Genomic DNA, 21,876 nt, shown 5'->3' on the forward strand with positions numbered 1-21,876 from the left:
TTGGGGGAGGTTAGTGTTTTGAGACCATGGCTCACTAAGTAACTCAGGCTGGCCTGGCCTTCAGCTCACCTTGATCCTCCTGCCTCAGCTTCCCAAGTGCTTGGTTTACAGGTATACAGCATCACACCCACCTATCAGTACCCTTAAGTTTTTTCTTTGGGCCTGGTCATAGGTAGTCTGCAAAGGAAATCTTTTAGTCTTCCACCTGGGTAGGTAACAGTTATGCTGCATTTGCCTGGTCCTTTCAGGTTTTTGAGAGTACAAATCAGGTTGTTCATAGCTTTTCCTATGTCTGCTCTAGGATTCTACTCTCTTAGATATGCTAAATCTGTTATTGTTATTTTCCATTTTCCAAGATTTTCTTCTCTTCATCTTTGTCGTTGTGAGTTTATGTTTTAAAAAAACCCACCTTCATTTAATAAATTTTCAAAAAGAGTAAGGATTAATGACTCTGTTTAGTCCACCATCTTTGCCTAAACTTCTCTTCCCTTATTTCAATCTCGTATCTTTATAGTCTGACCTCTTTTCTTCTTTCCCTCTTTGTCTCTCCCACTCTTCGTTCTCTTCTTTCTTAATGGAATCTAGAGCCTACGCCTCCGGCTTTTCCCTCTATGCCCTCACTTATCTTTTTACTGTACTAGCCTTGTAAGCCTCAACTTTGTATTATTGACTCTATTAAAGTTTCCAGGAGGAGTATTATACAATGATAGCACCGTTATGAATTGGTATTTCCAGTCTTAGCTGAATCTTTGAAGCCACCCTACAGCCTTAACCATGCTAGGCAAGTCTTCCACTGCTTTTTTTTTTACCTTTCAGTGGTTTTTTTGCCCACTCTTCTGGAACATCATTGTTCAGTGCACATGTTAGAAATTGAGCTCTCAGTTGACCTTTTCTGCCATGTGCCGTGACCAAAATAGCAACAACTCAGTTCCTCCGCACACAGGATGACTCTGGGAATGAGAAAAAAGAGAGCAGACCTCAGGAATATTTGGCATTGCACTGGGCCTGGGAATTTTCTCTCAAACTGTGTTTGAAGGAAGTTAGGATCTGAAATCTCTTGTGGGGGGAAAATTAGAGATCTTACTGACTAAAGTGACTAGAGATTTTTTTAGATTTATTAAGGACTTTGAACATTTAAAGTATTAATTTTATCTTCCATGTATACATTTCCTTCTTTCTGAGGTACCTTCCTCAACTGATTTTTTATTCTCTAGTTCTACAGTCCTGCAGATATTTTATTTCATATAATGTTGATAGTGTTTATGTCTCTGTGTTTAGGTTTTTGTGTTTGGTTGGTTTGTTTTTTTGTTTTTGTTTTTTGTACCAGGAATCGAACTTGTGACCTCACACTTGCCAGGCCAGCATTTGTGCTGCTGAGCTATATTCCCAGCCCTGTGTTCATTTTTTGGTGGTTTGTTTTGTTTGCTTGTTTTGGGGGTGAGTTTTGTCTTTTTGAGACAAGGTCCCACTATGCAGTTCAGGCTGGCCTTGAACTCACTTTGTAGTCTAGGCTGGTTTTGAACTCTCAAGGATCCACCTGCCTCAGCCTCCCCAGGACTAGGATTATTGCTTGCACTACGAGGCTCAGCCAGTGCTTTGTTTTTGTTTTTAATTAAAGCAAAGCTAGAAAAATTTGAAGAGCCTCCACCTCATGTTCCTGAAAACTAGCGTCTATGTGGTAGTCTTTGTTACATACAGCTCCTTAGACAAATTAAAGCTTTGTTCCTGACACACAGGACTTCAGAATGTTAATATTAGAAGCAAATCAGGGTAAATTAATACTGAAACACAAATATATTATTTGTTTGTTTGTTTGTACCAGGGATCAACTCATGACCTCACACTTGCCAGGCAGATGCTTATGCTGCTGAGCTAAATCCCCAGCCTACAAATGCAGCTTTGACCTCTTTGGCTTTTTTTTTTTTTTTTTTTTCTTTTTCGTTTTTATCGGTACCAGGGATTGAACTCACGACTGCCTGCTTGCTAGGCAGGCGCTTATGCCGCTGAGCTAAACCTCCAGCCCGACCTCTTTGGCATTTAATAGTAACCTACCCAAAGCAAGTAGCTGCTGCCTTGGAAACATGTAACATCTATTTGCTGCTCTCCAGGAAAGAATGACACAATACTTGGAAGCTGAACAATACAGTTCCTCTGGGCTAGAGATCATGGTGCACACCCATAATGCCAACTACTTAAGAGGCAAGACAGCATCTGACAACCTTAGCTACACCCTGTCGCAAAATAAAATAAAAAGGCTGGGGATTCAAAAAAAAAAGAATAGGGGCTGGGGGTTTAGCTCAGCGGTGTAAGCACCTGCCTTGCAAGCAGGCAGTCGTGAGTTCGATCCCTGGTACCGATAAAAAGGAAAAAGACCAAAAAAAAAAGGCTGGGGATTGCGCTGGGGATGGAGCTCAGTGATAATGTACTTCCTTGCTTGTATAAGGACCTGGGTTCATCCCCTAGTAAAAAGTATGGACAAAAGAACTAGAATCCAAAATGAGAAGGATGGGAAAGTAAGTAGTTGCCTCTCTAAAGCAGAGAGACCCATTAAGGCTGATGCTGTGCCCCATGCTACTTCACCCATAGTCAAAATGCAAGCTTGGTGGACTCACTGTCAAATGCCTGCTTCAGAGAAAAGACAGATTAATGAATCCTAGTACCAGTGATCTGTTTTAATAAAGCAGGAGTATAGCAAGTCCAAGGCCAGCAACATAGCAAGGTACCATCTCAAAAAAAGAATTTATGGGCTTTGGATAAGGCGAAATTGACAATGTATGTTCAAACCAGGGAGGGCAATGGGTTGCAGAATGAATGTCTCACAAAGAAATATTGAACTGACAGAAAGCAGGCCCCAGCTGAACTCAAAATGAAATCTTGGAAACATTGAATACACACATGGGTGCTGGTGTGTAGTTGGTTATGAGACTGTCAGGGGCAAGGCATTGTGTGGCACCCTGAGGATAAACAGACACTCTATTCTGCATACAGACTAAAAAATTTCATGAAGATGCTTTAAAAGCCATTAATCTGCAGGGCATGCTGACCCACACCTGTAACCTCAACACTTAGGAGGCTGAGCCCATTCATGTTGAGAGTTATGTTGAAAAGTACTTATTTGTTTCTGTCATTGCATTATTTTCCTGTAGCTAATTCATATTTCCCCACTTCTGCTTAACTGCCCACCCTACTTGATATAGTCATCCCACTAGACTTTGGCATCATTTGCTTGTCTATTTCTGGGATATCCTTGAGAAATTTTGGAGTACTAGTTTGTTGGTCATGAAATTGTTTATTCATTCATTTGTGGGGTTTTTTTTTTTTTTTTTTTTGAGACAGGGTCTCACTATACTGTTCAGACTGACCTTGAACTTTCTACATAGCCTAGGCTGGCCTCAAACTCACAACAGTCCTCCTGCCTCAGCCTCTCTAGTACTGGATTACTGCCAATGCACTACCATACCTAGTTGAGTTGAGAGGTTTTGGAGGCATTTTGTTGCTTTGTTTTCACATATTTCTATTTTGTTTGTTTGTTTTGTTTTATTTCATTTACTTTGTGCTGAGGGTTTAGGGTAGATTATTTTGGAAAGACTTTTTTAGTATAGAGATCTGTTTAGTTAGTATCTGCTTTCTGTTGACGCACTCCAAGCATGGTTAACTTTAGGTCTTTGCCTCTGCCCTAGATCAGACCACCTCTGTTAAAATGGGGAGAGGAATGTGCAGTGACCCAGCACGTAGTTTTCTGGAAATGAACCACAGTATTGTTGATGATACAAAACAAACAAGATATTGGCGTACAGTGAAAACCAGTTACTAGCAACAACTATTCTTCCCTAGCAATAGCAACAAAATCAGCAACAGTAATAGATTCAAAGATAAATTGGATATTGACATACCATAGGAACTAATAAAAGCTACCATTGTACACCATTAACGATAGAAAAGATAAATCTGAGGTTATAATACAGGTACAGACAACCAAATAACTGACATACAATAAATATATACTAAATCCAACAACTATACCATTAACAACAGAAAACAATTCAATAGCAATAACAAAGAATCAACTAAATACTGTTTCCTCAAAAAACATATAACTAGAAGATAATCAGTCATGAAAACTAAAGATCAAAAACGCCAACCCCAGTCACCTTCCCTTACCTGCCAGTACAGAGCAGAGTAGCCCCCAAACAAGAGAATAGTGAGGTATAATCCTTCAGTATGACACTGCCTATCACTATGGTAATAAACAGCGCTTATTTTCCAGTTTTACTTTTAGGGAAACAGAGTATCTAAAGACAAATAAAGCTTAATAGTAAGACAGGTAAAAATGGAGAGGATAGGGAAGGAAAAAAATTAAAGAAAAATTTGAAAAATAAAAGAGAAAAGTGAGATTAAAGGATCAATGAGTAAAAGAAAATTAATAGAATTAGCTAAATGTAGCATTAAAGAACCACCAAGAGGGGGAAAAAAAAAAAAAAAGAACCACCAAGGAAAGGAAAAAAAGCAAAAGAAGTTGGTGGTATGGTGGCACATACCTGTAATCCCAGCATTTGGGAGGCTGAGCCATGAGGATTGTCATGAGTTCAAGGCCAACCTGGGCTGAGTGTGTTCAAGGCCAGTCTGAGCCACAGAGCAAGACTGTCTCAGAAAAGAAGAAAAGTAAAAAGACCAAAAACCAAAGAACCAATTAAGAAAAAGAGAAATGACTGGTTTCTTTCCAGGATGTGCAGTATTGAAATCCACCAGGTATGGGGGAGGGCTAATGACTCACTCCTATGACCTGTTTAGTTTCTATACTTCTTTGTGTGTGTATGCTGAGTTCTTCCCCACCTTTCCTGCCAAGTGTGGTCAGTCAGTGGTGTCTGTCCTAGGGCTATATTCATTCCAACTGACCCCAGTCTCCATGTCCATCTGTGGTCCCCAAGGCACTGCTTTCTCCATCTAGCTTTACCGCCTGTGGGTTTGTGAGGGGGCCTCCCAGAGGCCCCCTGTTCATACACACAAGGCTGTGGCAGCCATCTCAGCCAAGGTATATTCCTGATCACATTGGCAGGTGGCAAAAGCAGACAGACTACTGAGCTCTGTGCTTGCAGTGCCACAGGAGTTGTGGAGCAGGGAAAGTGATCAAGCAGCCTGCTGGATTTAATATCAGCACTTTCAGGCCCAACCCCCTCCTAAAACCACACATGACTGGCTAAGCATCTCACCACAGAAGGCAAGACCCCCAACTCATGTCTTTCCTGGCCTGAGCTTAAACTTCTTAGGGGCCCTACATCTAGCCTTCATCCCTCAAAACTGTCTCTTGTGACTGACTCACCCAGTCCTACTATTCAAAATGTCTCTTGATTAAACACCAAATGTGCTAGGCACTGCAGTAGATTACTTCTCCAGCCTTAGCCTGCTATGTGGAAGGAGTTGCTTTCAGAGTAAAACCCCAACCAGTTTTGCAGTTTACAATGACTGTGGGCTTCCCTTGGGGCTTAAGCTGATGGCCTGATTTCCTGTTTCTCCATAGAACTGCTGACCCTCTCAGCATTTGCTTTGTAGTAGAGACAGGTTCCTCTTCCCAGTAGCCAGGGTTAGTGTTCCAGGCCTCTTTGTTCATTCTCTGAGTTGTCTTCTATTTCTCCAGTTTCTCTGTAGTTTCCAGTTTTCCTGTTGTTGGCTCTTAATTCCAGATCTACCCCCACCCACTGAGTTGTTTTCTAGCTATGTCTCTATTTCATGTCTAAAAGAAACTTTTGCTGGCAGTCTTCTCCATTTTTAATCCCCCACAATTTTTTTCATGTACATTATTTTTTATTGCAAAGGACTTTCCCTAGTTGACACTTTGTTTCATTGTTAAAATGAACTTACCACTATTTCTAAATATCTCATTTCTGTTTGCTGATTTGTCATATGTAAAACCAAAACATCATTCTGGCAGTAAGCCAGATATCCAGATTTCACTGATGTCTTTTTCAGGGTTTTGTTTTGTCCTGTGTGATTGTGTTCTATGATACTAAGGACTGAAGCCAAGGGCTTTGCACTGAACTACATCCCTGGCCCTTTGTAAATTATCTAGCATTGCAGGGCGTGATGACGCATGCCTGTAATTCCAGCATTCAGGAGGCTGAGGCATGAGGATCACCTTGAGTTTAAGACAAGCCTGACCTACAGAGTGAGACCCTTCTCAAAAAAATAAAAAAATTAGTATTTTGAGACATGGTTTTGCTAAGTGACATCTTTATACCTCATCATATTCTAAATTTGCAGCCAGTTAAGCCTGTAACCTTGTGTACCAGTTACATTTTTGGGACATTTTTGTCCCAAAAAGGTTGGGGATACTGGAAAAGCTTGTATAGACTGTAAAATGCTGCAGGGTCATGGTGGTGATTGTGTATGGTTCCAGCACCTTGGGAAGGTGAAACAGTAGGATCACTATGAATTCAAGGCCAACGTGGGCTACACAATGAATTCAAGGCCAGCCTGTCTATATAATGAGAACCTGTCTCAAAAACAAACAAACAAACTAATATCAGTGTTAGTACCGTGTATAACTAGGGATGGTAACAGTTCAAAATATGATTGTCTGGGGGCTGGGGATTTAGCTCAGCGGCATAAGCTCCTGCCTTGCAAGCAGGCAGTTCTGAGTTCGATCCCTGGTACCGATAAAAACAAAAAAGACAAAAAAAAGAAAAAAAATATGATTGTCTGAACTTTTATATTTTTCCTACCCTGATTGTATTAATTGACCTTAATAATAAAAATGAGAATAATGTATCTACCTCTTAAGTTAATTGTGAGGATTAAATATTATAAAGTATATTGATGATTAAAGAAATTTGTGAAATAGGAAATGAACAGCAGAGTGTAACTTTCTAAATTGTTCAGGGCAAAGGAGATTATCAGCATAATAGACCTCAAATGAAATTGTGATACCAAATAGGCAATTGCGTTCATTTACTAAAATCTATTTCCTGAGGAATTTCTTAGAACTTGAGCATCTCAGAAATTTAGAATAGGGAAGTACCTCTGCTTTTCTTTATCTCCATTGTACACATTAATTGGTGTGTACATGTATGTTATAACTATAAATTCCTAGGTCCCTGACTCCTTTTTAGAAGCATTTCTCTCCTCTCTTCCCAAAAGTATAAAAGCCCAAAGTGTTATTCCTTAGTTTATTTGATTACTTCCAGATTATCTGGATTCCATGAGAATGTATTTCCTATAAGCCAGTTGAGTAAAGCAACATGGGGTAGAAGAGATTATAACTAGACAGCTATAGTTGAAATGTCCATTTTTTTTCACCTCATTCTTTCCATTTCTCCCTTGGCTGTTTTTTTTTTAATTTTTATTTTTTATTAAATATCAAGCCAGGTATGGTGGTGTACACCTGTAATCCCAGGATTAGGGACCCTTAGACAGAAGGAGCACAGTGAGTTTGAGACCAGCCTAGACTACACAGCGTAGAGCACACAGAGAGGCTCTGCCTGCCGTCTGTCTGTCTGTCTGTCTGTCTGTCTGTCTATCTCACTCAATATATGGAGAACACTATGCAAGCAAACAGGACTGTCTGTTGGCTATAGAGATTGCATATTAGCACCTTGGCTATCCTTATTTGCAGTGCTTAGAGCTAATTGAAGAGAGAAGGAAATACCCTAGCCAGCTTTTTACATATCAGTATAAGAAAATGAGTCTCCAAATAATCAAAGTCACAGAAATTGTTTTGGATTCAAAGGGAGTCACTGGAGTTGTCTCCCACAAGTTCCATTCCCATTACCAAAAAAGCAAAAAGAATTGTAAGAGTTTATGATAGAAGATGGATTGATGATTTGATGTCCCATTATATTTCTTTAGAAGTCCAAAAGCATTATGGGACATGAGATAGGGTTTCTAAGACCTTTTATACTTTTCCATAGTTAGATCACAGCCAATGTCCACTGGCAAGGTCTGCCACACTACAATGCAGGCAGCATGGACCTGACCTTATCAAATTCCAGATGCCTACTACTGCTGCCAAAATAGAACTCATGTTACCTGATTGTGAACCTTTCTGTCCTTTTCTTTTTGCAGGTACCCCAGAATACATTTCCATACAGGTCTCGTGGATGCCCATCTCTACTGCTTGAAAAAATACGTTGTAGATTTCCTAATGGAAAATAGGTAAGAAAGACAGAGGTCAGAAAGTCAAATATACAGGGATTTTCTTGTGTGTGTTTGTTTTGATACCAGGGATCAAACGATCTCTAGCATACAGTTTAGCTATATTCTTAGCCCATTGTTTGTTTGTTTCTTTGTTTTTGCATTGTTGAGGATTGAACCCAGGAAGTCACCATGCTAGCCAAGTGCTGTACCACTAGATTCGTAGCCCAAGAGAACTATACAGTTCTTAACAAGCTGTAACAATTTTAAAGGAGTGTGGGGGAAGAGTTGAAACAAGACTGTTATACATGCTAGGCAAGTACTTTATCTTTGAACTACACCACACCTCAAGCTTCTTTTTGTTCTTATGGTTGTTGTTTTGAGACAAGGTCTCACTATGCAATCCTGGTTAGCCCTGAAACCACTTTGTACCTGACACAGGCCTTGAACTTGTGAGGATCCTCCTCCCACAGCCTCCTGCGTGCTGAGATTACAGGTGTGCACTACCATGCCCAGCTAAGGTTTTGGAGTTTGAGAAGGTTGCATCGCCCCAATTCCCCCTTTTTTGTACTGGCAATTGAACTCAGGACTTTGCACTTGTCACCCAGGCACTGTGCTGTTGACCTGTATCCTTGTGTCCCCCACTCCTTTAAGGTACTGGTAATCAAATCCAGGGCCTCTCACTGCTGAGCTACATCCCCAGCACCCCTTAACCTTCTTAATGCTACATACCAATTTATAAAAATAGTACAATTGTTCTTGCTTTTGTTTTCAAAATGAAATGGTGTTACCTATATGCTATTTTGCCTGTACCAGTCCACTCCTTGTATTTTTGGGACCTGTATTACAAATTTGCAGTAATCTATAGTTTTTTTTTCTGCAGGTTCAGGCTTTTCTTCCCTCTTTTTACCAGACTGAACTCTCCTACTGTCATGTTACACTATTTGTCTCTAAGTATGTTTCCTTCAACTAGAGGTGTCCTCTAGATGGGCCCACTTAGCAAAGGGTCAGAGGCAGACTCCTGAAGAGGAAAAAGTGAGGCGAGCAGGTCTGCCTCCAGGTTTGGAACAAAAGCCCACCTTCTCTAAGTGTACTATCATGAACACAAACAAAATTTATACTTTTTCTTATTTTGCTTTGAGAACAGATTTGTGGGTTTTAAATACTATTCAGGGACAGACTGGTAAATTACAGATCTTGAGTTTCTGAAGAGAAAATGTTCTTTTAAAGTTGATCTCAAGGATTTTTTAAAAGAAAGCAACTAGAATCTTCAGAAAAATAGGTAGGGAAATGTTACCTTAAAAAAAAAAAAAAAAAACAGCCTGGCGTGGTGGCTCATGCCTGTAATCCCAGCACTCAGGAGGCTGAGGCAGGAGGATCATTTCGAGTTCAAAACCAGCCTAGCTACAAAGTGAGCTCAAGGCCAGCCTGAACTGCATAGAGAGACCCTGTCTCAAAAGAGAAAAAAAAAAAAAAAAAAAAAAAAAACCCTCAATACTATTATCACACCTTAAAAAACCTGTTTCTTTAAAACTACCAAATACAGAATGATTGTGGCTGTTGCTACCTGGATGTGCAGATGGTTTTACACCAAAGCCAGCCTCATTCTAACTAGTATAGCCTCATCCTGGCTGTAAGGATTTTGTTTTGTTTTTTAATTTGTTTTCAGTACTGGAGATTGAACCTAGGGTCTTCACATTGAGTTTGCAGTAGCTTCCTTTTAGTTCTTTTGGCCATTACCAGTTAGCTATATGGCCAGAGGACAAGCCTGAAGTTGATTATATGCCTGCAGGTCCTGGCTACAACCTCTGCCCATGGGACTTTCCCAGAGCCTGCTATAATAAGCAATACAGGTCTCCACCTCCAAATACCTCCTCATCTCAAAATCTGTTGAAGAGACCCTTATCTCTTTCCTCTCACTCCCTACCCTTACCTCTCAGAATTGCTGGAATCAAAAAGCATACCTTAAAAATTGGTGAATTTCAATGTATTAAAAATGGTTAAGAAACAGTAGTGTGAATTAAAGTAGTAATTGAGAGATTCTTTATTCCTGGCAAGAATCAAGGAGGCCTTTGAGAAGTTACGAGAGAAGAGACTGACTGGAATGAGATTGAATTGGTGAAAGGTAGCAATGTGTAGAAGGTCTTGAAAGCTAAAATAGTTACTGATCTTTAAACAAATAGTCTTAGTAGTGACACATACCAGTAATCTCAGCTACTCAGGAAACTGAGGCAGGAGGATCGAAATTTGGCCGTGCAACTTACTGAGATCTTGTCAGAAAATAAAAAATAAAATGGAGTAGGTATTTGGATCAGTGCTCCCTGGGCTGAACCCTCTACCAGCAGGGTGGAGGAAGAGTACCAGGCATGGTGTTGTATGCCTATATACATAGTGAGTTCAAGCCCAGTCTGAACTGCATAGCAAGACTGTCTCAGCAAACCAAAAGAAAAAAGAAAGCGAGAAGACCACACCTTGGGCCATAGGAAAAATGCTGTTTTAGATTTTTTTTTTTTAAAATTGGGGATTGAACTCATGACCTTGCCAGGCAGGTGCTTATACTGCTAAAGTAAATCCCTACCCGCCCCCCCCCAAAAAAAGCTGTTTTAAAAACCAAAAGAGTGGGGCTGGGGATTAGCTCAACAGGCATTAAGTGCCTGCCTGGCAAGTGCAAGGTCATGAGTTCAACCCCCAGCACCAAAAAAAAAAAAAAAAAGTACCAGTCATGGTAGTGGACACGCCTGTAATCTCAGCATTTAGGAGTCTGAGTCAGGAGAATCACTGTGAATTGGTAATTCAGGACAGCCTGAGCTACATAGCGAGACCCTGTCTCCAAAAAACAAAAAAATGTACAAAAGAAAAAGAGGGAGGTCCCTTAGCAAGACTTTATTATATTTTTCCTATGAAAGTTAAAATATTTTACCTTGTGTTCTTATGTAGAAAACTCCAAGTTTTCTACAAAATCACACTTAGGTCTTGTTAGTTGTTTGCATGTTAATGTCACCCACCCAAGTTCTCTGAGACTGGATACCCAATGAATTGTTAAGGTGTTCAGTATATACTTAGTGAATGGAAGAAAAAGAGATGTCGTGATGGATAACAGAAGTAATTTAGTATATCTGCAGTGACAGAAGAGACAGAGTTTTCTGGAGCAGAAAAACTATAGGGAAAGCTGGGTATAGTGGCATACATTTGAAATCCCAGGACTAGAGGATCGCCACAAGTTTGAGGCCAACCTGGGCTATGTGGTAAATTCAAGGCCAGTCTGAACTACATACTGAAACCATTTTTAAAAAAAAAGCAAGGGCCAGGGATTTAGCTCAGAGTTTCAAGAGCTTGCTTGATAAGTGTAAGGTTGTGAGTTTGATCTCCGGTACCAAAAAAAAAAAAGCTATATGAAAGCCTGTAGAGAAATTTGTGCCCCCTTAGATAAGAAGTTTAGTAACTGGACTGTATATGTGTTTTAGAACTTTTCTCGTTATTTTAATTGTTTGCAGTGATGAGGATGAAACCAACCCAGAACCTTGCACATTCCAGGCAAGCACTACCACTGAACTACACTGCCATCCTTTACAAGTTTTTTATCCACCCATGAATGGAATATGATAGAAGTGTGATGGCTTGGACCGCAGAATAAAATCCAAGGAAGCAAGAAATTAAAATTTAGGGAGCAAAGGCTTTATTTTAGGCCAGGCCTTGCAACGCAGCGTCGGGAGCCAATATGGAAGACTGCACGCCTTACAGCTAAAGGGTTGGGTTTTTAAAACGGAAAACCACAGGAATGTTGTGAACTTTGACACAGTTTCATAACATCTGGGCTTCTTGTAACTTCTCTTGTAACTTCCTTTTAGTTAAACGTTTCTTAAGGAAAAGCACATTTTATTACAGTTAGGCTGAAGGGGGTAGGGGGGATTACAAAGAAACTGAAACTTGAGGCTTTTACGGGAAATGGAGACTTAACCTAAAAAGAATGGGGGGGGGGGGATTTACAAGGAGCTGAGACTTAAGTCTTTACTGGAAATGGAATTTTAATCTCTATTGAAACGGCGCATACAGAACAGAAAGGAGATGCATTGGTTAGAACTAGGCTACAACAGAAGAATGTCCAAAGACTTGTACATTTTAATTTAAAACTTGGTCAGAGCAAAGCCTAGACCAAATGTGACTGTGATCCCTCTTGGTGCTCAGTAGTGATCTCTTTTACCAATCGTCTGGGACTAAGCCTAATCAAGTTGGCCTCAAGCTGCAAAAGGCCAGGAATTGGCCTGGTACTTTGCTTACTTTACCAGATGCTGCTCCAAGAGAGACCTGACGCAAGGCCCCGGAGTGGCACTGGCCCTGTGAAGGAGTCAAGCAATATTCTGACTTTCTCAACGAAAGCCATGGGAGACAGGCATTTTATACCAGGATTTGTTCTGATTTCTCTTTAGCAAAGAATTCTAGCAAACTTTTTTTCTAACCTACTATACCTGCTAAGCTTTTAAGAGAATCAGAGGAAGAAAAAAAGAAATGAATAAAAAATAATTAATATATGTCATAGACCTTTACCAATTCCCCACGATGAAAGTAAGCATTAATATAAACATAGAGTAATAAAAAAAATTAGAAAAAAAGGTGTGGTGGTCCGTGCCTATAATCCCAGCACTCATGAGGCTGAACCAGGACAATCACCTCAAGTGCAAAGGCCAGCCTAGGTGACATAGTGAGTTCAGGCCAGCTACATAGCAAGACCCTATCTCAGAAAAACAAAAAGATTAATCTTTTTTAAAGGAAAAAGTTAAGTTGAGTACTTCTTCCCCCCCCCCCCATACCAGGGATCAAACTCATGACTATGCGCTTGCAAGGCAGGCACTTATGCCGTTGAGCTAAATCCCCAGCCCCTAGCTGAGTACTTCTTTACTGTACAAAATAATACAAGGTTACAGTGAACCTCTATTAGAAAATGACCTTGCTGTCCAGTACTTAGTCTTAGAATTTGGCCTTTGAGAAGCCAAAGGTATAGTGGCACACACCTGTAATCCCAGAGCTGAGGAGTCTGAGATAGGTTTGTTGCAAGTTCAGGACCAGCCTGAGCTACAAAGTGAGCTCAATAGCAGCCTGAACTGCACAACGAGACCCTGTTCAAAAAGTCCAAAAGAAAGAATTTGACCTTCAGAGCAGAGAGAAAAAAGCAAGAGGGAAATTACCTTTAACTGGGTACAACTAGGATGATTTTCTAGCTATTTCATAACTTCAGCTTCCATTGGCTTTAATTATCACCGTGATAATACCTAGGGTGTTCACTCTTTAAAATAGTTCTTGGGCTAGAAGTATAGCTAATCATTAACCCTGCAAGAGAGAAAGGCGGGGTGGGGAAATGAACATAGTTCAGAATGAAGGCCCTGGTTTCAATCCTCAGTACTGAGAAAAAAGTTCTCTCAACCAGGCATGGTGGTGGACACCCGTAATCCCAGCTATTTGGAAGGTTAAAGCAAGAGGGTCACAAATTCAAAGCCAGCCTGGGTAACTTGGTAAGACTCTCTCAGAATAGAAAAGGGGACATATATATAACTCAATGTGCAGTTCTTAACTCAATCCTCAATTCCAAAATAAAAAGAAAAACGTTACTTGATTAGGTATTATCCTTATATTAAGGAGAAAAAAATGAGGCTCAAGAGTCATTTGTTCAGTTAAGAGTATAGTTTAATAGTAGAGCAAAGCCCTAAATTCCAGTCCCAGCACTACAAAAAAAGTCATTTGTTCAACATTATATAGCCAAAGTCTCAAGAGAATTAGTCACTGTTGATGAACTGATTGCTTAGCCATATCTGTATTCCAAATATGTACACACACATCTGTGAGGTAGGAGAGCAGGCACAGCAATCAAGCCTCAGCTAGATAGGAATGCAGAGGACGAAGATTAGGTCCCTCATATGAGGTCAAGAGTGGAGAGTAGGCAGCCATGCAACAAGGTCAGAATCATGGTGATAATTAAAACCCTGCAAGCTGACATTATGGAAGAGCTAGAAGGCTGTGAATAGCATGGGAAAACAAAATAGGAAATAAGAGATGAAGAACTGTGTAATACCCTAAGAGATAGGCAATTGTTGCCTACTGTTCAGTTCTGGCATCCATATGACTTGGCTGTACTTAGTTTCCTGTCCTTAGTCCTTAAATGTCCTAGAAATTGTATGATGGTTCCTCTACTCTAACAAAATTAAGCCAAGAGAGTGTGATTTACAAATCTCTTCACCTGGGCCAGAGTTTAGTTTAGTGGGATAAGTGTCTGCCTGACAAGTGCAAGGTCTTGAGTTAGATCCCTGGTACCAAAAAAAAAAAAAGACGAATCTCCTCACCTGTTATTTGTTGGCTGTATATGAATATTTAAAGGTGCTATTGCTGCCAGATTATTGCCAGACAAATTAAACTAGAGTAGTTTTTTAGTTTCCCTTTCTTTATTCTTATTTTGTTTGGTTTTGCTTTTTGTGATACTGAGGACTGACTGAACCCAGGGCCTTCACATTCAGTTACATCACTAACCTTTTTTTATTTTGAGACGAGGTCTTGCTAAATTGCCCAAGCTAAAAATAATATTCTGCTTTCTTCATTTAGGACTATTTCATTTTCCTGTATTATCAGGATATTGTTTATAGACTGGATATGCTGGTACACACCTCTAATCACAGCACTCAGAGGCTGAAGCAGGAGGATTCCTGAGAGTTCATTATCAGCCTGGACTATATAGCAAGATCTTGTGTCAAAAAAAAAAAAACAAACAAACAAAAAAAAAAAAACTTTCAATCCCTGGTACTGATAAAAAAAGAAAAAGACAAAAAAAAAAAAAAGAAAAAAGGTCTGCAATAACAGTTTCATCTGTGTGATATTCTGTTTTATAGGTGGTTTTTGTTTTTGTTTTAGGTTTTTTGTTTGGGTTTTGTTGTTTGCTCATTTATTTATTTGATCTTTTTGATACAGAGTTTTTAGTGCAGTTCTGGCTGGTCTCAAATTTGCAGTGATCTTCATTCCTCAACCTCCCAAATGCTGGGATTATAGATGTACACCCAATTTTTGCTTTAGTTTTGGTTTTGGTTTTGTTTGTTTGCTTTTGTAGTACTGGGAATTGAACACAGGATCTTCACACTGAGATATGATCCCAGATATTTTTATTGTTTTATTTTGAGGCAAAGTATCAGTAAGTGCCTAAATTGCCCAGGCTAGGTTCAAACTTGCAATTCTCCTACCTCAGTTTCCCAGCATTGGGATTAAAAGGCATGAACCACTATTCTCAATTTGATGATGATGATGATGATTAGTAATAATATCATCCTAATTTTGGTTTTTTATTTGTAAATAACATTAGAGGAGCACCTTCTTAAAGATTTTTTAAAATCTCATTATTTTGTTTATTCAACAGATATTTATTGAACATAATGGATTTTCCTTGGAATGTATTTACAGAAACAGAAATACAGAATGAACTAATACATATATCTTCAAGTCTTTTGCTGTGTATTGCCAGTTACTCTTGTTTTTGTGTTTGTTCACATAAGGTCTTGCTCTGTAGTCTAAGCTGGCCTTGAACTCTTAGTTATCCTCCTGCTCACCCTCCTGAGTGCTGGGATTACAGGCATGTGCCACCTCACACACCACCACAATTACTCTTAGGAAACAATTTTACCCTCTTGGCTCCCTCTTGGCAGGTATAGCACTCATACCACCAAACCCAGTGCCAGACAGTGAACCAGTCATGAACACTAGATTCAGCCTCATCCATGATTGCATGAGAGTCACTGTTCTCAAAGTATTTCTACTAGAAAGACAATTTGTGTTATATTTGCTAATTTAATTGGAATAGAAATTGCATTTTATGTTCATTTTTATTTCTTTGAAAATATTATACATGTTTTAGGAATATATATTTTTCTGTGAAAAATGTTACTCCTTTGTCCTATAGCAATTAATTTGTCTTTTCATTTTGGTGAATGTCTTAGTTACTTTGCTCTCTCGTTGAGACAAAATACCTGACACCCAAAGTTAGGAAAGGGAAGACTGAAGATTTTTTTTTTCCAGGAATCAAACTCACAACCTCGTGCTTGCCAGCCAGGCACTTATGCTGCTGAACTATATTCCCAGTCCCAAGGCAAGGTTTATTTCTTACAGACTGGAGGTTTCAGTTCATACTCAGTTGGTTCCAAGGCAAAATTACATGACTGAGGAGCAGCACTTCATGGTGACCACAAGCAGTAAGCAGGAACAGCCAAAAAGAGAGAAAGGCAGACCTTCTTCCTGCCCTTACATTGTATGCTGACTTCACCCCTGGGCAGGTATAGCACTCATACCACCAAACCCAGTGCCAGACAGTGAACCCGTCATGAACACTAGATTCAGCCTCATCCATGATTGCATGAGACTTGGGGGTCTATCTAACATAAACCATAACAGTGGAATTGTTGTTTACAGCCAATAGTCAAAGCTGTTATTCTCTTTTGTAATTTTTTCCTTTTATTGACATCTTTTTTTTATTAATGCATATTGGTTATACAGATTAATGGGTTTTGTTTTGGTAGATTTGTACTTATTTGTGATTTTTGAAAGGAACTTTTACAGTAATCTCATGATATGAAATGTTTCTGAGAAGGCTGTAGAAGAGGGGAGAATACTTCATCTTTGTGAGGCCCCTGGGTTCCAAACCTGGCACTGCAGAGAGAGAGTAAGAAACAGAATAAGAATGAAGAAAGATTAGCTGGGGTGGGGTAGCCTTCAGGCCCAAGATCAGGATGTTCACAAAGATTCACAGTTGCTTGCTTTTTCAGAGGGTAGATACAGTACTGGGGATTGAACCCAGGGCCTTTTGAGTTATATCCTTTTGTTTTGTTTATTTGTTTTTGGATTGGTTTGGTTTTTAGTCAGGATCTCACTCTGTAATTCAGGCTGACCTTGAACTCACTGTGTACCCCAGACTGGCCTCGAACTCACGCTGTTCCTTGTGCCTCAGGCTCCCAACTGCTCAGATTACAGTTGTGCTCCACCAAGCCCAGCTTTATAAGTAGCCTTATATGACTTCTTGGCACAGCTTTGAGTTGCCTCCACTCTGACTAGAAAGCAGGAAGAGTAATTCTGTCATTTACTGGGTTGCTAGGTCATCTGCATTGTGGGAATTGACCTAATACTAAGCTCTAGCAGAAGTAGGCGGGACCTGGCAGAATGGTTTCATATCTTCTGTCCAAATCACTGATGTTCTTGAGTTTCCACTGACTGGTCTGTCTGTGTGCCAACCCTCGTTCACTTGCCTCTTGCCGTGACAGTTCATTCTGTTTTGGTCCATAATGCAAATACTATGGTTCTGAAATCCCTCAGCTGCCTGTTCTTTGTCCCTTCCTCAAAAAAGGAACTAATTGACTTATTTTCCAGTGGAGAGAAGCAAAAGAACATTTGCCATCTACACTGGCTTGGAGCATTAAAAGCGGAGAAAAAAGCTAAGAATCAGTGTTCTTTCATTGTTTGTATTCATATGGAAATTTTTAATCTCCATCAAAGGATCAAGAGAAAAATCACATTAAAATTCATTACAAGAATTCCCAGCTTACATAGAATTTTTCAAAGATGTTTGGCTTGATCCTTCAAAAATAACAGAAACCATGAATGGAATAGCCTCGGGGTTCCCTCCCCTCCTTAGCCTCTGCCTCACCTTCCTACCTTCTGTCTGTGTGGTCCTTGGTTAGTGACTGAGTGGCTCTGAGGGCTGTAGGAGGGGTGGCATTGTGTAGCATGGTCTGGTTTATGGACTCATTATCTCATCTCTCAGAGTGAAGGCTGATTTTTCTAGCCGTGTCTGTCTCAGGCCTTCTTCCTTGCTAGCTAGAAATAAAACTGATCACATCACTTTTTTTAAAAAAAATTGGTATTCATTTGTAGATTTTTTTTTTTTTTTGTACTAGGGATCAAACTCACAACCTCGTGCTTGCCAGGCAGGTGCTTATACCATTGAGCTAAATCCCTGGCCCCCATTTGTAGAGTTTTAGCAAGTTAGAAATAAAAGAACTTCCTTAACCTAAAAAAAAATAATAAGAATAAGAATATCCTTAACCTAATAAAGAGGATCTCCAGTGAACTTAGAGAGCAGTCATTATTGTAAATAATAAAACAAAAGAGCCTTTCTAGAAGGAGAGATTCTCAGATTCAGTATACTACTCCCAGCCTGAAGCTGATAAAGAGAGCTCAGATCTCCTTATCCAGAAATGCCAATTCATTCCACACTTAATCTCTCTCAATTCAGGGTGGGAGGACAGAATTTGGCTCGTCGTGCTGGCCTGCGCAGTTTTTGATCCCAATATGTTCTACTCAAGTGTCTCATATTTGGTATCTCTTTCTTCCTAGATCAATCACTTCTATCCGCAGTGAGCTGATTCCATACCTAGTAAGAAAACAGTTTTCCTCCGTTTCCTCACAACTGGGGCAAGAAGAAAAAGAGGAGGATCTAAAGAAAAAGGAATCAAAATTCTTAGGTCAGTGCTCAGGTTTGGTGTGCTAAGAGGGGCAAGAGTAGGAGCATCTTGAGAGAGCCTGGGTCAACAGCTTAGCCCAGCCCAAGAGACCAGTCTTTTTCTTTTCCCTGTGGAATATAATCTTTCTAATGTGTTGTTGAATTCAGTTAAAAAGTATTTTTTAAGGATTTTTGCATCTGTGTTCATTAAGGATATTGGGCTATTCTGTAGTTTCCTTTTTTTTGTTGCTGTATCCTTGGTATCACAGAATGCCTGTCTTAACACAGAATTGTTTTTGTAGTCTATGAGGCAAGACAAACTAGCTGATGCCACTCCTGAGTTCTGGGCAAGCTTACTCAGGCAGATTCCACCACTGTGCTCTTCAGGGATAAGCTAGACATGCTTCCAACCCCATTGTCTTGTTCATATGTCTGTCTCTCCTCCCTGGTTCTTCAGGCTCTGAGCAGACCACCTTCTGATTAAACTCAGCCTCTTCCATCAAGGGAAGGCAGGTGAAGAAGTATGTAATTTTAGTCCAACCAGAGATGAACTAAACTGTCTCTATTCCAAGATCTGGAAATGAGATTTATCTTGTTTGCTCTCATATTCCTAGTCGATGGCCCACTTCTGTGTTTGTTTATCCTCTGAGAAAAGTATTTACCAAACAAGTAAACTGAGACAGTATAGAATATTGGTTAAAATTACAGGACTTGGGCAGTTTGTCTTTCCTCATGATAGCCCACCTTGCGTATAAGAGTGTTCTTATATCTTGCTTTTTCCTCACTCTGCAGAGCCAGTTTCTCCTTCTTGACTTATACATTTTCAAATAAACTTTGTAAAAAAAAAAAATTGGGGCTGGGGATTTAGCCCAATGGCACAAGCACCTGCCTGCCAAGTGTGAGGTTGTATGTTTGAACCCCAGTTCAAAAAAAAAAAAAATAGATTATAGAGCTCAGCCTCAGACAACCTGGTTCTGATCTGTCTCTTATTATCTCTGTGACCTAAGATAGGTTATTCAAAATTTGTCTGCTTTCTTGTCATAAACTAAAATATTAAAAGGATTGTTATAAGAGTTTCAAAACTGGAGGCCAGGCAGGTTGTGTTCTCTTTTTCTCATTGCACAGCTGCTGATTGCAGTAACAGAGATGAGCTGCACAAAGCAGGCATGACTGATCAGTAAAGCCTGAGCTTGTATTTTTTTCACAATTTGCAAGCATCATTTATTCTATTTTCCTTAGCCATACTTACTAACCAAACTTGCTTTTAGAGCCCTTATTTAGCATTTTATGTAATACAGAAAAATACACTGACTCTTTCCATTTGACTTATTCTTCCCAATTATAATGGAATTTCCCCAGGAAGAGCTTCACAGATGAGTTTCAGGGTGAAGTACTGGATATATCCTTTTTGAAATATTGCCTGAGTCTGTATCTTCTTTGTCATCTCTCTGTCTCTGTCTGTCTGTCTCTCTCTCTCTCTGTCTGTCTCTCATTTGCTTACTTAGTTTTTGTGTTTGTTCTAAAGATATTTACAGCTTTATAAAAGAAGCCGATACCCTCACCCCAGCCCCCTATGACACCTGCTGGAATGCCTGTCGCAGAGATAGATGGGAAGACTTGTCCAGATCACGGATACGCTGCTATGTGCACATCATGAAAGAGGGTCTCTGCTCTCGAGTGAGCACATTGGGACTCTACATGGAAGCAAACAGACAGGTGAGAAGATGGATTTAAAAAACAAAAACAAAATCTAGAGCTCCTGCCCTAGAAATGGACTGAGCCTTTGTGGTCTTATTTCTTCCTTCCTTATTTTATGAATTGGGTACACAATAACTTATTTGGAATCTCTCTCATTCCCAAGGCTGAGCATGACTTGGAATATCAGGAGTGGTCATTGGAATACTCTGGTGCTGTAAAAGGGGAAGTAGAAGGCCTGGGCTTTTGAGGCTCCAAGAAAAGGCTTAGATCTCTAGAAAGGCTAACTTCTGGCCTCTGGCGTCAGCAGCTATCTCCTATTCTGTCCAGCATGGGACTACTATATCTACAATATTTACTTCATCAACAAACATAAATACTGTATAATCATTACTTTGCTGAGGTAAACATAGACACAGAAGGCTTTCTTAAGAAAGCAAAGAAGCACCAGGGATACAGCTCAGCAGCCTGGCACCTGCCTGCAAGTGCAAGGTCCTGAGTTCAATTCCTGGTTCAAAAAAAGTAAAGGAGATCAGGTGTTGTAGCACTATAATCTCAGCACTCAGGAGGCTAAGGCAAGAGGATTTCTATAAGTTCAAGCCCAATCTGAACTATATAGTCTCAAAAAACAGAAAATGAAGGAGAATTGAGGATGGTGGCACACACATGAGGCCAGCCTGCATTCCAGTGCAGCCTAGACTACATAGTGAAACCCCGATTAGAAAAATGAAAGGGTGGTAGAAACAGATAGAGGAACAGAGTAACTAGATGGCAACACCTTGAGGAAGGATTGTTTGTGAGACTGAGAATCACACTATTAGGGGTCTTGACCATCTTTCTATCCCTGTAGTCTATGAGATACAGAGTTAATAACTTCCACTCAAAGGGATGCAGTGCCCTCTGAGTCAAGCAGCCAGTAAAGGCAGGGTGTAAAAAGAGGAACAGTAAAGACATGGAGGGTGTAGGTGAGCTCTTTATTATGAAGTGAGCATAGGAGGAAGGTTTAGGATGGAGGAATGATAAAACTAGGAGACAAAATACGGAGAAGAAAAGGATTGAGGCAAGATTAGGAAAAGAATTGAGGGAACTACATTGGATGCCATTGAAGGATGATAGGAATGAGATTATAAAAAATATCGACTAAAAGCATTATTCCTTGTTAAACTCTATGAAAACTGTCTTGGCAGGTACAGACTGAGTTAGGCACAAGAATATTATTAAAAATAGAGATGTCCCTGAGGAAAGCCTGACTCTGCAATCTTTAGAAGCCTCACCAAAGAGTGGGTATAGCCTCATCTCCAGACCTCAGGTTGGTCTCAACGTGAACTGGTTATAAGTCAAAGGGAATCTCAAGCCAGAGAGCTATGAGAAACACAGTTATGTTTATCCAGGACTAGTCTGTCAGGCTGACCTGGAAGCAGGTTTTATAGATAGCGTAAGGCTGGAAAAGTGTCTTCTGAAATGCCAGCGGGGTCTGTGGCAGCAGACAATGCTAAAGAGCCATGGTTCATGTATTAGTTACTTTTCTTGTCATTGAGACACAGTGACTGACACCCACAGGTAAAGAGGAAAAGGTTTATTTAACTTACAGTTTG

At 40.0% G+C, this 21,876-nt stretch overlaps 1 protein-coding gene across 2 annotated transcripts in view; it reads left to right on the top strand.

Annotated features, from left to right (window-relative positions):
• Eif2b3 (eukaryotic translation initiation factor 2B subunit gamma) overlaps nucleotides 1-21,876 on the top strand; it is a 143,740-nt gene that overhangs the window by 95,895 nt on the left and 25,969 nt on the right. For both annotated transcript variants that reach the window (XM_003461892.5, XM_004999915.4), the window contains exons 6-8: nucleotides 8,059-8,148; nucleotides 18,481-18,608; nucleotides 20,112-20,302. In XM_003461892.5, the coding sequence (XP_003461940.1) occupies nucleotides 8,059-8,148; nucleotides 18,481-18,608; nucleotides 20,112-20,302 (409 nt within the window). The remainder of the gene's footprint in view (nucleotides 1-8,058; nucleotides 8,149-18,480; nucleotides 18,609-20,111; nucleotides 20,303-21,876) is intronic.

Source organism: Cavia porcellus, unplaced genomic scaffold, assembly GCF_034190915.1.
Source record: "Cavia porcellus strain 051 isolate PalLab524CR breed Dunkin Hartley unplaced genomic scaffold, mCavPor4.1 scaffold_25, whole genome shotgun sequence".
Lineage (NCBI taxonomy): Eukaryota > Metazoa > Chordata > Mammalia > Rodentia > Caviidae > Cavia > Cavia porcellus.